Source organism: Sminthopsis crassicaudata, chromosome 4, assembly GCF_048593235.1.
Source record: "Sminthopsis crassicaudata isolate SCR6 chromosome 4, ASM4859323v1, whole genome shotgun sequence".
NCBI classification, from domain to species: Eukaryota; Metazoa; Chordata; class Mammalia; order Dasyuromorphia; family Dasyuridae; genus Sminthopsis; species Sminthopsis crassicaudata.
In genome coordinates, this window is record NC_133620.1 from 338,715,946 (window position 1) to 338,730,298 (window position 14,353).

The 14,353-nt window shown below is 34.0% G+C and overlaps 1 protein-coding gene across 3 annotated transcripts in view; it reads right to left on the reverse strand.

Moving 5' to 3' along the window:
• The window catches only part of MAP3K3 (mitogen-activated protein kinase kinase kinase 3), an 88,864-nt gene that overhangs the window by 5,896 nt on the left and 68,615 nt on the right, over positions 1-14,353 (reverse strand). The window contains exons 10-14 of one of the 3 annotated variants that reach the window (XM_074260868.1): positions 6,116-6,183; positions 5,478-5,570; positions 4,560-4,751; positions 3,351-3,499; positions 1,995-2,126 (exon numbers count right to left, since the gene is read on the reverse strand). In XM_074260868.1, coding sequence (XP_074116969.1) covers positions 1,995-2,126; positions 3,351-3,499; positions 4,560-4,751; positions 5,478-5,570; positions 6,116-6,183 — 634 coding nt within the window. Of the gene's footprint in view, positions 1-1,994; positions 2,202-3,350; positions 3,500-4,559; positions 4,752-5,477; positions 5,571-6,115; positions 6,184-14,353 lie in introns of all 3 variants that reach the window. The other 2 variants (XM_074260871.1, XM_074260867.1) reach the window with 2 other exon arrangements.

Here is a 14,353-nt window from a genome sequence, read left to right on the forward strand (position 1 = left end):
ACCATCTAGCTGCTCCTTGTTTTTGTTTTGTTATTTATTCTTTTAATATTCAATCTATGGTCTAATCTTATCACTTCTATCTTCACAATCTCTCTCATATTCAACATTTCTTGTATGTGCCCCCTCCTCTTTACTCACACAACTACCACCTTAGTTCAGGTGAGAGATGATGAGAATCTGAACTAGGGTGGTAGCTGTGTGACATATTATGAAGGTAGAAGTGACAAGATTAAGGAGGATCTGAGTTCAAATCCGACCTTTTCCTTCTCATTATTGCTTTTGACATTTATCAAGAAGTCTTTCTCTTTCCTAATTCCACATTTAACTTTCAGATCACCTTAACATCACTGCTCACTTTCTCAACCATTTACGTCCTCAAATGATAATATATTTGTAAAAGAGCTGAGCACAGTGCCTAGCATAGAGTAGGTACTTAATAAATATTATCTTCCCTGCTCTTCCTTTGCCAATCTTCTTTGCCAATGCAACCCCTCTACTTGTATCTTTGATCTTACACTCTCTAATCATCTCCAGCAGCTGCTCTTTGAATCATTTTCCTCTCTCTCCTCCTGATAATTCTCTCCTCTTGTCCCTTTCACAAACTTCTAGAAAAAGCTTTCTACATGTTCCCATTTTCTTACCTCTCTTCCCCAGACAAACTGGCTTAAATCCTCACCATGGAACTATAACTGTTTTCACCAAGGTCACAAAAGATTTCTTTATTGCTAAATTCAATGGCCTTTTCTTAAATCTCCTTTGTGAATCTTGCAGCTTTTGATACTTTTGAACTAAACTCAAGGGACAACAAAGTTCAGATTCCTACTCATCTGGTGAATTCTTTTCTTTCTTTTTTTGTAGAATCATCTTCCATGTCTTGATCCTTAATTGTGGATGTATCACACAGCTCTTTCCTGGGTACTTTCTTTAATTTCTATACTCTTTCTTTGTAACCATGTTAGTTCCCACTGATTTAAACTATCATCATTATGTAGATGACTACATAGTTAACTTTCATCTCTTTCTTGAACTTTAACCTCTTTATCTCCAATCACTAGCTAGATACCTCAATTTAGATGTCTCACATATCAAACTCAACAAAACTAAAATAGACTTCATTAGGTATATTTCTTCCTAAAATCATCTATTCTTAAAATTTTTAAATATCTACCAGGTACCACTATTTTATCAATCACATAGCTTCATAAGCTACAAGTTGTTTGTGACTCTTCAATCTCACTTACTGTTAACTCAATTGTCAGATTTTAAAAGAATCTCAGAATGTGAAGAATTGTAAGAGACCTCAGCAACCATTTTTCCAGGCCAATGCCTGACAGTAGTTATTCAGCTAATTCTTGAAGAACTTCAATTTGAGGGAACCCACCAACCACTGAGATAGTCTACTTAATTTCTGCATAGTTTTTCCTGGCCTTTAAGTCTAAGTTTACATCTTTGTAACTTCTATCCATTATTTCCAATTCTGACTTCTGGAGCCAAACAGAAAAAAGTCTAATCTGTCTTCTGATTCAAATATTCCTTTAATGACATCTTTTTAATTCAACTCAACAGTTTTGTTTCCATACCCCACTCTATTCCCATCACTACTGACTTGCTCAAGCCCTCGTCCTGTCTTGGCTTTCCTATTGCAATGGCCTCCTGAATGTGCTCCCTATATCTAGGCCTTCCCTTGTCCAATTCCTTTACCACAAAATTGCCATAAGAAGTTACTGGATTTATTTTGTATATATCTCAGATTTACTTATCTGTGAACATGCATTTTCTTCCAGCACTGAGAGGGCTGGAAGAGTCTCACTTCTGTCTCCCAGTACCCAGAACAGTACCTGGCCCACTGGAGTACCTAAATAAATGCGTGCTGTTTAATCTGCTTCTTTGCCCCCTACCAACCCCATGGCCCCGTCTTTATTCCCACTTCAAATTATGGCCCATCTTTTCTTCCCCTTTAAGCTAAGTGCCCAGCTGTACCCCACCTAGCATACCCCTGGCATGTACTCCATAAAGATGGTCAGGGTCTTCTCAGAGCGATCACGGAGACAGCCGTAGTACTGCACGATGCGATCATGCTGCAAATTCTTCAACAACTGGATTTCACACTCAAGGGCACTTACCTCCTGGGGGATGAGAGAAGGAAGTCCTGTTGTCCCCATATATCCTGACAGTCTAGTCTTCCAGCTATCACCATGGGCCTATCAGAATGTGGGAAGCTTTACTTGTAAGACCTCTCTGTCTACTGCCCTGACAATTGGACTTTGGACCCACCCAGGTCTCTATCTACTTTTAACCATATTTTTAGGAAAAGTGAAAAAAACCTTATCTCTGGCCTGGACTAAACCTAGTATGGCTTTCTATAGGGTAGAATATGAAATAATTTCAATGTGGATTGGTCATTGTCTAGAACCAAGCAGTTTCCTTGGATTTTCTTCCCCTGTCTCTTCTTACTTTTTAATTAATGTACTATCTACTAGGAGTCAAATTATATCTCTTCTCTTTTTAGATCTCAATTTTTTCAACATGTCTGGTTTTTTTTAAAGGAAAATTTTACCCCCTAAAATTCCCATTACTCTTTTCTATCCTCAATTTTTGTTAATGACAAATGAGTAAAGATGGAAGATTCCTAGATTTCTTATCAATTTGGAAACAGCCTATGGGGGGCAGTCTGTAAAAAGGTGAGGCTCTAGGTTAGAGTATCTTTTGCCTGGAAATAAGAAGGCTTTAGAAGGCATAGGGAACTAATACATCTAGTTAGAGACAGCAATCTTAGCCTCCTTTCAAGAATAGATTTGTTTTCTTTTTCCTTTTTGTACACTTTAACACTTTGAATTTTAAATCTAGAAAGAAGAGCATTTCCAGATATATAGAATACTAACAGAGGACTGCATAAGAAATAATGAATCTCAACTTTATGCTACTTGGTTTTTTTCAAAGTAAACTCCACATATTATTTTCAAAACGGTTCTGTTCCTCTGTGTTTTCATTTGAATTCCCTTCTGTTCTCTTCTGTATTGATACCAAATTTCAAATTAGATTTCCCCTTTGGAATTGGGGTGTATGATCCCTAGAATTCAAGCCTGAATTCTCTGCTTAGGGTTCTGTGGGGATTTTCTTGTCTGGAACTATTTGCCACTTTCCCTTTTGGATTTCCTGTGTCCATCATCAATAGACAGGTTCCTTCTACTATGTGTACTGATGGCATTCTTCAAGCTTTTCCACCCTCATTCTAATCCCAGAGCAGCTACTATAGCAAGGAGAGATTTGGTTATTTTATTTTGAGAAAAGCAATGGTGACAAATAAGACCAGCATGATCTATGAGGAAAGCATGGAGAGTCCTAATTACCTTGCTTGTTTCAGGACTGTCTGGATCAAACTGAACCTGCTTAGAAGCAAGCTCTCGTCCAGTATCCACATCATAGCACAGGTAGACTCGGCCAAAGGCACCCTGACCCAGGAGTTTCCCCCGACGCCAGTTTATGGGAGCACTTGGAGCTATTGGAGAGAAAAAATAAAGAGACTGTTATTAAATGCCACATCTTGAACAGGTGAAAAATCTAAGTTCTGGGGGGATTTCTTTAACTTTGGCTTCTCACCAATTCAACAATACAACATCTAGCTATACAACAGGAAGCCCATGCCCTATTTTTGCTTTACTTTGTTGAGCAAAGGGTTGAATAAAGTCAAGGTAAAAGCGTTCTGTTGATTTTTACAACAAGAAAGTTCTTCCATATTTTAACAGTGTTCATTTTCACCTCAATATACATATAGCAACAGTAAAAAGTTTCATAGATGAAAAATCTAAAGTCCAATGAGGTCAGGTAACTTATCAGAGGATTCCACATTGAAACAAACATCCCTCTCTTTAACATCTTATTCTCCATCACCAGCCTCTGTGCAATGACACAAATCATTTTCCATGCTGGGAATGCACACCTTCCTCATCCTTACTTCTCAGAATCACCTGTCTTTCAAACTCCTCTCTTTGTAAAGCATTTCTCAAACCCAGACAATTGGGAGTAACCTCTTGTTTTTTTCTTGTTTTGTATTGTTTCTTGTATTGTTTTTTCATGGACATACTATATCTTTCCCAATGGAATGTAAAATTCTTGAGGGTAAAGTTTCATTTTTCTTTTTGTATTTTTTAGCAACTAGCACAAGGCTGAGTAGCACAAGTACTTAGTAATGTTTACTACATTGAAATGAATGATGAAGGAAGGTCTAAACTTGGATTCACTAAGGCCTTACAACCCAAAGCTTTCCACTAGAGTATGTTGGGTCAGATATACCAGTTCAATTCTGAGTCTAAGAGTATCCCAAAACAGCCCTATGTTGATGTTTATATAGATTTTGGAAATCATCTGATCAAGGGCATTAATTTGTATTCTGATCTGTTACTCATTTCCCTTTATGGGCCTTCTCTAAAAAATAAGGACATTAGATCAGAGCCTTTGAGGGGTGACTCGTGGGTTCTGAGTGCTTGCTGATAACTCTCCTTAATCGATTTCTTTTTTCTTCCCTAGGAAAGTCCTTTCTGTCAAATGCAGAGCCTTACACTTGGTGGGCACGCTCCTCTCCTGTACAGTGAGAGCATTTTCACTGTCTGCATTCCATAAACGCCCTCGAGGGTCCAGGTATTGCACTGCCAGTCCCAGGTTTTCTCCATTTGTGCTCAGGGAACGACTGGAGGGGACCAATGTGAACAGGTTTCCTTGATGACGCCTTATTCGGGGAAATGTTCTTCGACCTACAATGATTTGGGAAAAGAGGACAAAAATAGGATTACTATCAATAAAGTTTGTTATTCAAACACTGACAAACATCCAAGACTTTGGGTGAGATGAAATGGAACAATAAAACCACCTACATTTAGTTGTTTTTACCATCTGCCTAGCTCATCCTAGAGTAGCTACTGCCTAATTTATTTGGAAACATATAGACTAAAAGCAGGGGAAAAAAATGAAGCAGGGAATTATTTATGGGACATGAGAGCAACCACCTTTCCTGCAGAAGAGTAGCTCTAAGAGACAACATAAAAGGGGCAGCGCACACTCCTCCGAGTCCCTTAAGCAGTAGTCACACTCCCTGTGCTCCCAAAGAACTTAAGGTAAACATTAAAGACTTAAAAGAGTTTCTGAACAGTTTATGGGGATGTATAAGGTCAACATGGAGTTCAGGAGCAGGTACTTTGAAGATAGTTTCTACTACCTCTAAAACAATAGGATTGAAAAGCAATTTTTTTTTTTTCTGTTCCCAGTTTATGGAATCTGGAACACACATCTTTAGTGAAAAGGGAATACATGGGACTCTGGGTGAAGCTATATAGAGGCAGGACAATTTAATCCTTTTAGACAAAACCATGGCAGTAGATGATAACTCTATAAGAAACTGAATCACACACTTCTCTTGCTCTTCTTAGTTACTCATACAGGAAGAGGCACATGATAACCAGCAGAAGGAGGGTCACCCTCACCATCATTGTAGTCCTTGTGATGAACAGAGACATGGTAACGACGGGGATATGTTCCACCTTTTACCCCTTTGTCATAGAGCTGAGTGTCACGATCTGAAAGAGATATAGAGAGGAATGGGTAGGTAGCCAACCAGCCTTACTTTCACAATCTGGCTTTAACCTATCTCTTGAAAATGATTTCATCTTATTCCTCCATCATGATTTAGTCTAATTGACCACTTGCTCTTCCCTACGTAACATCATATCTTCTGTCTCCTGTCTTTGTATAGGCTGCCCTCTATTTCTGAAATGTTCTCTCTTTACTCTCTGCTTCTCAGAAACCCTAACTCCCTTCAAAGCTTGGCTCAAGTGCTATCTTCTTATGTTGGACCTTCTCCCTCATTCCCCCAGTTGTTATTTCCACTTATTTTATATTTATACATATTGTTTCTTCCAATAGAATGTAGTCAGCTTCTTGAAGTATACTTTTATTTTTGTCTGGCTCGCAGCAGATTATTTAATAAATGCATATTGAACTGAATTGCTCTGGATTACCTCAGAGATCCTCAGTGATGCAAGGGGCAAAGCTGCTACCATCTCTTACCAATGGGCACCAAATCTCTGACAAGACTGGTTACCTCTGATCTGAAGCAACTCACCTGAATATTCTTGTCTGTTATCTGGGAAACTCTGGGCTCTAGACATCCGAGATTTCCGAAAGGAGGGACTAATGAAAAAAAGCAAATGCATGAACAAATAAAGAAATGTACAAATACACCTTGCAAGAAATATCTCAAGTAATCCAAAAAAAGCAGAGAATGACCACTTGGCAGTAAAACTCTCTTTTGCTTTGGCAGATGAAGATGATCTTCTATTTTTCAGCAGTTTGAAGCAGTAAAGGCTTGGTGTTCTCTTATACCTAATCCTTTCTTTCTCTTAGAGTGATGCCTAAATGCAACAATGCATTTTTAAGAAACCATCTGACTCCAAAATGCTAGTTGGGATAAGAACTGTACAGCCTACCCTTCCAACCTTAACCAAGGAAAAAATCTCAGGGAATCCCAGACAACATTTTGCTAGGATCTCTCTTTAAACGTCTGCTTATTAGATAATAAGGGAGAGAATCCAAGAGATGTAGACAAATTCCTTGCCTCAAATAATTATGGCCTCAAATGTCTATGCAAAAAATGTATCTATTGTATTTAAACAATATGTATCAATACATTAAAAAAATTAATGCAAGGTAAACTAGAGATCTTAATATAAGGAAGGAAATTTGACATAATGAGTATTGCTGAGATTTGGTGGGATAAAGTTCACGACTGCAATGTAGCTGTGGGAAGATTTACTTTATTCAAGAGGAAAAGGATAAGTAAAAGAACATGTTGAAATCTGGGGGAAGAGATGTACTCTATATAAAGGAGATCATGGGCTTCTTCAGATCTTAGTGTTTACCTGGATTTTCTTCAAGTGAAGAAACAAGTGAAGGAAAATGAAACAAGTGAAAAAGTGAACAGCAGCTAACGAAGAGGAAAGAATGGTAGAAAACATTTGGCTGAAGGTCAAGACAGCCAAAAACATTAGTGATATTGCAATGAAAGATATTAGAAGACATCTAGTCAAAAAGATGAAATGGCTGAGGAATTTAAGAAACAGATCACAAGCCTCAAATAGAGAAGTATGAACTATGGCAATGATAGGATGTTTTAATTATTCAAAGATTTTTGGAACTCATTCTCTAACAAAAGCTTCAGAAGAGATAATTTTTTTACTTGTCTATATAATAATTTCACTCTTCAAAAAGTAGAGGAACCACAGAGAGGAAATTCTTTTCCAAACCTGATTCTTACCAAAATTGGTCCCTGGGGAGAAATGATGATCCCTAGGAGAGGAAGTGACCACTTTGTCTTAGATTTGTGATAGAGGAGAGGAAACTAGAGCATATTATGGCTTGTACTCTACTTCTGAAGAGTAAGTGTCAAAGAGTTTAGAGAAAGAATAGGTAAAATCTCATGACCTAAAAATTTTAAAAGGGAAGTCAAGTCAGGTGGGATGTAAAGCTGCTATGAATTAAATTCTGAAAACAAAAGTAAAATACTTTTAATACAGAACAAGGGAAATTTGGAGCATTTTTCCCCCCAAATAATTGTTACTAGGTTAAACTTTTTTTTCTGAACTGTTCATATCTGCTCACCTTTTATCTATTGGGAAATAACTTTTTTTAAAAAAGACATTTTTATTAATATAGTTTGTCTGAATATCATTTAGTTATCCCACTATATTCTACTCCCACCATTCCTTATAATAAAAATTTAAAAAGAAAAAAATTCTGCAAAATGATCAAAACATTGGAAATCTGACTTAAAATAAGTCTCACAATTACAGATCTTGCATCTCTTCCCACAACTCTGGAATTGAAGGAAGTATTTTCTCTCTCTCTCTCTCTCTCTCTTTTTTTTTTTTTTTTTTTTTTTTTTTTTTTTTTTTTTTTTTTTTTTTTTTTTTTTTTTTTTTTTTTAGGGAGGCAGGCTAAGCTTATTCTTTACAGTTTTGCAACATTTATTTTTGATTGTTTCATGGTTGCTGTTCTTTCCATTTATACAACTATGGTCATTGCATATATCTTGTGCATATATTTTGTACATAGTTTAAGTATTTCCATGCTTTTCTGCAATAAAATTTGTTATTTCTTACAGCACAGTGACATTACATTATATTCATGTGCCAGAATTTGTTCCAACATTTGCCCCTAAATAGGCATCTACTACTTAGTGCCTAACTTGGGGTATATAAGGATATGGATATTTTAGCCAATTTATTTACATAATTCCAATCTGCTTTACAAAATGTTTGCACTAACTTATAACTTTACCAACAGCACATTAATGGGGCCAGTCTTTCCATAATTTCTTCAGTGTTGACTAAGCCCTTCTTTTTATCACCTTTACCAATTTGCTGAGAACAAAGTTGGAAACCTCAGGGTAGTTTTGATGTGCACTTCTCTTATTAGTGATTTGAAGCATTCTTTCATTCAGTATATAACAATGCAATTCTTTTGAGAACTGAATTTTTTTAAAAATATTTTTTTTAACCATTTATCTATTAAGGGAATGATTTTTGATCCTCCGATTTTCTTTTAGTTGATAATGTATCTTAGATATCAAGCCCTTATATGAAAAATATGATGGAAAGATTTTTGACTGTTTCCCTTATATATTCTGATAATGCAAAAGTTTTTAATTTCATGTAACAAGATTTATCAATTTTACTTTTGTAATTGACTTCCTCCTTTCATTAAGAACTAATCTCTTCCCTCTGTTAATTATTTCCTGCATATAACTTCCTTTGTATATACTGGTTTGAATGTTGTTTCTCCCATTAAATTATAAGCTCCTTTAATGTAAGGAAAAAAAAACCAAAACCAACTAATCTCCTACTTACAGCTGAAAAAGCTATATGATCTGCTTCTCTTCTAATTTTTTGATGACATGATCCTTAGTGTTCAGGCTGTACATCCATTTTAAATGTATTAATGGAATCTATTGTATAAGAAGCTTATCATGATTCAGGCCAGTTCCAATGGTCTTATGATGAAGAGAGCCATCTGTATCCAGAGAAAGGACTGTGTGAACTAAGTGTGGATCACAACACAGCATTTTCACTCTTTTTGTTGTTGTTTGCTTGCATTTTGTTTTCCTTCTCATCTTTTTCCTTTTTAATCTGATTTTTCTTGTGCAGCATGATATATGTACAGAAGAATTACACATGTTTAACATATATTGGATTACTTGCTTCTAGGGAAGGAGGTGAAAGAAAGGGAGGTAAAAATTTTGGAACATAAGACTTTGTAAGGGTGAATGCTAAAAATTATCCATGTATATATTTTGAAAATAAAAAGCTTTTTTTTTTTTTTTTTTTTTTTTTTTTTTTAAATAGAAGCTTACCTAAGCTTAATTTCTGCCAGATTGATTTCCAGTTTTCCCATTAAAGAGAGAGTTCTTAATGCCTGCCTTCTGCATCCAGAGATAACTATGGAGACTGAATGTGGATTAAAATGTAGTATTTTCACCATTTTTGTTTGTTTTCTTTCTTGTGGTTTCCCCCCTTTGGTCTGATTTTTCTTGCACATGGATATATGTTTAAAAGAATCATACATATTTAACCTATATCAGATTGCTTGTTATCTTGGGAAGGAAATAAGGAAAAAAATTTGGAACACAAAATCTTAGAAAAAATAAATGTTGAAAACAAAATGAATGTTGACAACTATCTTTACATGTATTTGGAAAAATCAAATACTATTGAAAATTAAAAATAAAAAACTGTGCTAAAGTTTTAGCCTGTGTTTCAGCCTAATAAATATCATCTCTATTTTTAAAAAAAGAGAGTTCTTTACTATGAAATTTATGTTTTCAAGTTTATCAAACAGTAGGCTATAGAATCATTTCTGATTCTCCCTTATGAAGTCTATCTTATTGATCTACTTTACTATTTTTAAACTAAGACTAAATGGTTTTGATGATGGCTGCTTAATAATTATATAGTTTGAGATATGGAAGTGCTTCAGCCATGTTTTCATCATTTCCCTGATTTCCAGACCTTTTGTTCCTCCAAATGAATTACAGTCAATCATGAATTTTGACAGGGATAATGTTCTTAGAAAACAGAACAAAAATAAAAAAACGAGGTTAGATTCTCAGGATTACTAAAAACTTTAATTTTTCACTAAAGATTGCTGAAAATGCACTTTTCTGCAAATAATTTTATAAAAAAATACACTAATTCTGATAATATGCATTTTTCAACCCATAAAATGCAGGCACAAAATAAAATTGGTAATATGCAAAATATTTTTTCTCATTAGTAATTTCCTATAATCCTGTGACTCTTTTGTACTAAAGAGTCTCAATTAAAAAACCACCAATTTTGCCATCTAGGGGAGGAGGTGGGGGAAGGGAAGAGAACTGGCACACAAGGTTTAGCAAGGGTTAATGTTGAAAAAATTATCTGTGCATATGTTTTGAAAATAAAAAAAAAGCTTTAATTAAAAAAAAAAAAACATATATTGGATTACTTGCCATCTAGGGGAGGGAGTGAGGAGAAGCAGGGGAAAATTTGGTACACAAGGTTTTACACGGGTCAATGTTGAAAAATTATCCACATATGTTTTGAAAATAAAAAGCTTAAAAAAAACAAAACAACACCCCTACCAATTTTAGACAATATTTGCTTTTTCTAACATATGAAATCTACAGCATGTAAATACTATACAAAAAATAAAATTCTTACAACTAAAACATTTTTTACTTGAATCTTACCTTCTACCATATCAGATGGCAGTGTGAGAATGTAGTATTTTATATAACAAATCATCATTAGTTAACATCAAACTCACAGCCAATAGTGGTTACAAACATTCTAACAGGAAGTTTATTTAATACTTTTATTTTCTCACTAAGTCTCCTCCACTGACTTTTCACTCTTGGGCTTACAATGCAAAGGACTTGAACTTTGCTTTGGAGATAAAATTCCAACACATCTCTTCAGTTTTAAAGATAAAAAAAATTAAAATATGCAATGAATGGATGGGGACCTCTTTACTTTACAAAAGGAGAGTAAACATCTAACAATAGCAGTGAAATATCTAATAGGATACCAGTTATTGCATAAACTTGCATATATAATACCTCTTATTTTTTTTCTCCACTGTCACACCTGCAAATCTGCACAGTTGCTAACACAAGCAAAAAAAAGGATACTAATAAAATCATATGAATGTTTGATATTGCTAAAGTGAAACGTGTGAATGTTAAGGATTGACTGCATTATTAATTCATCTTGCTCATTAAAGTAACCATTTGGTAGTTTGATATAGCATTAAAATAATAAATTAACTTTGATAGTATTGCCATTTTTATTACTCTGACCCTACCCAGCTTCAAGAGCTGAATATTATTTCAGCTATTTAAATTGTTTATTTTTTTTTAACAAGCATTTTATAATTAAATCTATGAGTATTAGCTTCATTTTGGTACACTGACTCCCATATATTTTATACATTTTGTAGTTATCTGAATGGGATTGCTTTTCTATTATTGCCTCTTAGATTATGTAATAACACAGAAATTCTGTATATTTTGATGAGTTTATTTTATAGCTTGCAACTCTGCTGAAGCTACTGTCTCAATTAGTTTCTTTGTATCATGTCAACAGTAAATAGGATAATTTTGTTTCTTCTTTCACTAATTTGAAGCCTTTCTTTCTCTGTTTCTATTGCTATTTCAACCATTTATAAAACTATATATTTGGGAAAGGTAGTATTTTTCCTGTAATTTCTAGGAAATCTTCTAGTGTATCCTAGTGTACGTACTACTTTCTTTGGGTTGTAGATAAGATACTTTTTAATTATATTAGAAAAGGATCCCTCTAGATTTTTGATTTAAAAAAGCACAAATCACTGTTTTGTGAAAAGTTTTTTTGTACCTATGAAGATAATTATGTTTAGGGATATTTTTGTTTTTAATGGAACTTGTTCTTAAAAATTTGTTCCAATTGTCTTTATATCTTAGGTATTGTGCTTCTTGCAGATAAATCTGTTAAGATTTTTTCCCTCAGTTAACATTTTCTTTTATAATTCTAACTACATTGCTTTTATACACACAAAAACTTTTCAATTTTATAACATAAATAATTTTATTTCCTGTGATCTTCTCTCTCCCTGGTTTGATCAAGTACATTTTCTCAATCCATAGCTGTAAAAGTGTCTTTCTGTTTCTTTAAAATGGCACAATCTTCTATATCTACATTATATTTGGATCTTATTGTAGCATATTTCATAAAATGTTAATCTAATCATTTTCTCAGACTGTTTTTCAGTCTTCTTAAATTATGAGACTTTACCCAATAATTAGTATCAATAGGTTTAATTACTATGTACAGCATTACTATGTTGATACTATGTACAACTGCTTCCAGATCTAATGTACATAATCAATTCCAATGATCACTTTTTCTATTTTTCTTTCAGTACCAAATAATTTTGATGAGTACTTTTTTATACTATTGCTAGCCCTTGCATTCTTTCCACTTTTTTCATGATTTCTCCTTTTACATTCTTGCCTTTTGTTCTTTCAGAGAGATATTGTTATACTTGTGCCTAGTTTGAGAATATAATCCTTTGGTAGTTTAAAACATTAGCAATGACACTAAAAATATAAATTAGTTAACATTACAATTTTTATTATATTAGCATAGCCCAACCTAAAACAATAAACTTTTCTTTAATTACTTAAATCTTTATTTCTGTAAAGACTGTATTCATAAAATTCCTTTGTGTATATTGGTAAGGCTTATCCCTTCTCAAGTTGTTCTTTGTTTAAAAAAATAGTATGATGAGTTTTGTTGGTAATATACAAAAAACCGATTTTTGGGGTGATTTTATTGTAAATTGTGAATTAATTTTAGATGACTGTTCAGGGTGCTCTAAGTAAAGACACTGAAATCTGCTGCATCTATAAGATCCAAATAATTTTGTTTTTTCTTTATCTAATATTTTTATTCCCTCAATTTCTCTGGCTATGGATTATTGACTCAAAACTAATCTAATAAAGTACAAGGAAGCTCATCACCAGAAATTTGGATACCAAGGAATAGTTTTGTTTTGACCATAGCTAATGTAATAATATTTTAAAAGCAAATTCTCTTGAAATACTATAACAAACCTTTTATTACAAATCCCAGAAAAATTCACTCCCCTGAAGGTAGGGGAAAGGTAAGTGAAGAAAAAATGTACAAGGATGATATCTGGAGGATTCAACCATCAAAAAAAGTTGCTGATGAGTAAGTTAGTAATATTATTTCTTTAACCGAATACAAGAACCTTTTCTCTCTCTCATCAAGTTTTTCTCACCTAAAGTATAAGAATCCATATGTTATTCATAGACATAAAAGAAAACTAGAAAAATTTTTCCTTCATCAGAAAGTCTTGGATTAAAATGTAACTTTTTACTATGAAGACCATTAATTAGTCTTCTAGAGCGAGATCTGGCTGCTCATTTATTGTTCAGAGAGCAAGATCTACTCAGGATCTCCATCAACAGGGCAAGGAGTGGTAACAGAGGTTATTATTGTCAGAAGCTAATTAGGAAAAACCACTATTTTTAGTGACAAGTTTCTTTCTTTCTTTTTTTATTAAAGCTTTTTATTTTTCAAAACATTTGCATTGACAATTCTTCAACATTAACCCTTGTAAAACTTTCCAATTTTTCCTCCCTTGCCCCATACCTTCCCCTAGGTGGCAGGTAGTCCAATACATGTTAAACATGGTAGAAATATTTGTTAAATCTAATATATGTATACATATTTATATAATTATCATGCTACACAAGAAAAAAAAGAGAAGCAAAATAAAATGCAAGCAAACAACAACAAAAAGAATGAAAATGCTATGTTGTAAACAATACTTAGTTCCCACAGTCCTCTTTCTGGGTGTGGATGGCTCTCTTGATCATAAGGATTATTGGAACTGGCCTCAATCATCTCATTGTTGAAGAGAGCCACATCCATCAGAATTGATCATTTTGTTGTTGTCGTGTATAATAATCTCCTGGTTCTGCTCACTTCATGTGAGTCTCTTCAGGCCTCTCTGAAATCATCCTGCTGGTTGTTTCTTATAGAACAACAGTATTCCATAATATTCATATACAACAATTTATTCAGCCACTCTCCAATTGATGGGTATCCACTCAGTTTCCAGTCTCTAGCCACTATGAAGAGTGCTGCCACAAACATTTTTGCACATGTGAATCCCTTTCCCTCCTTTAAGATCTCTTTGGGATATAATCCCAGTAGAAACACTGCTGGATCAAAGGGTATGAACAGTTTGATAACTTTATGAA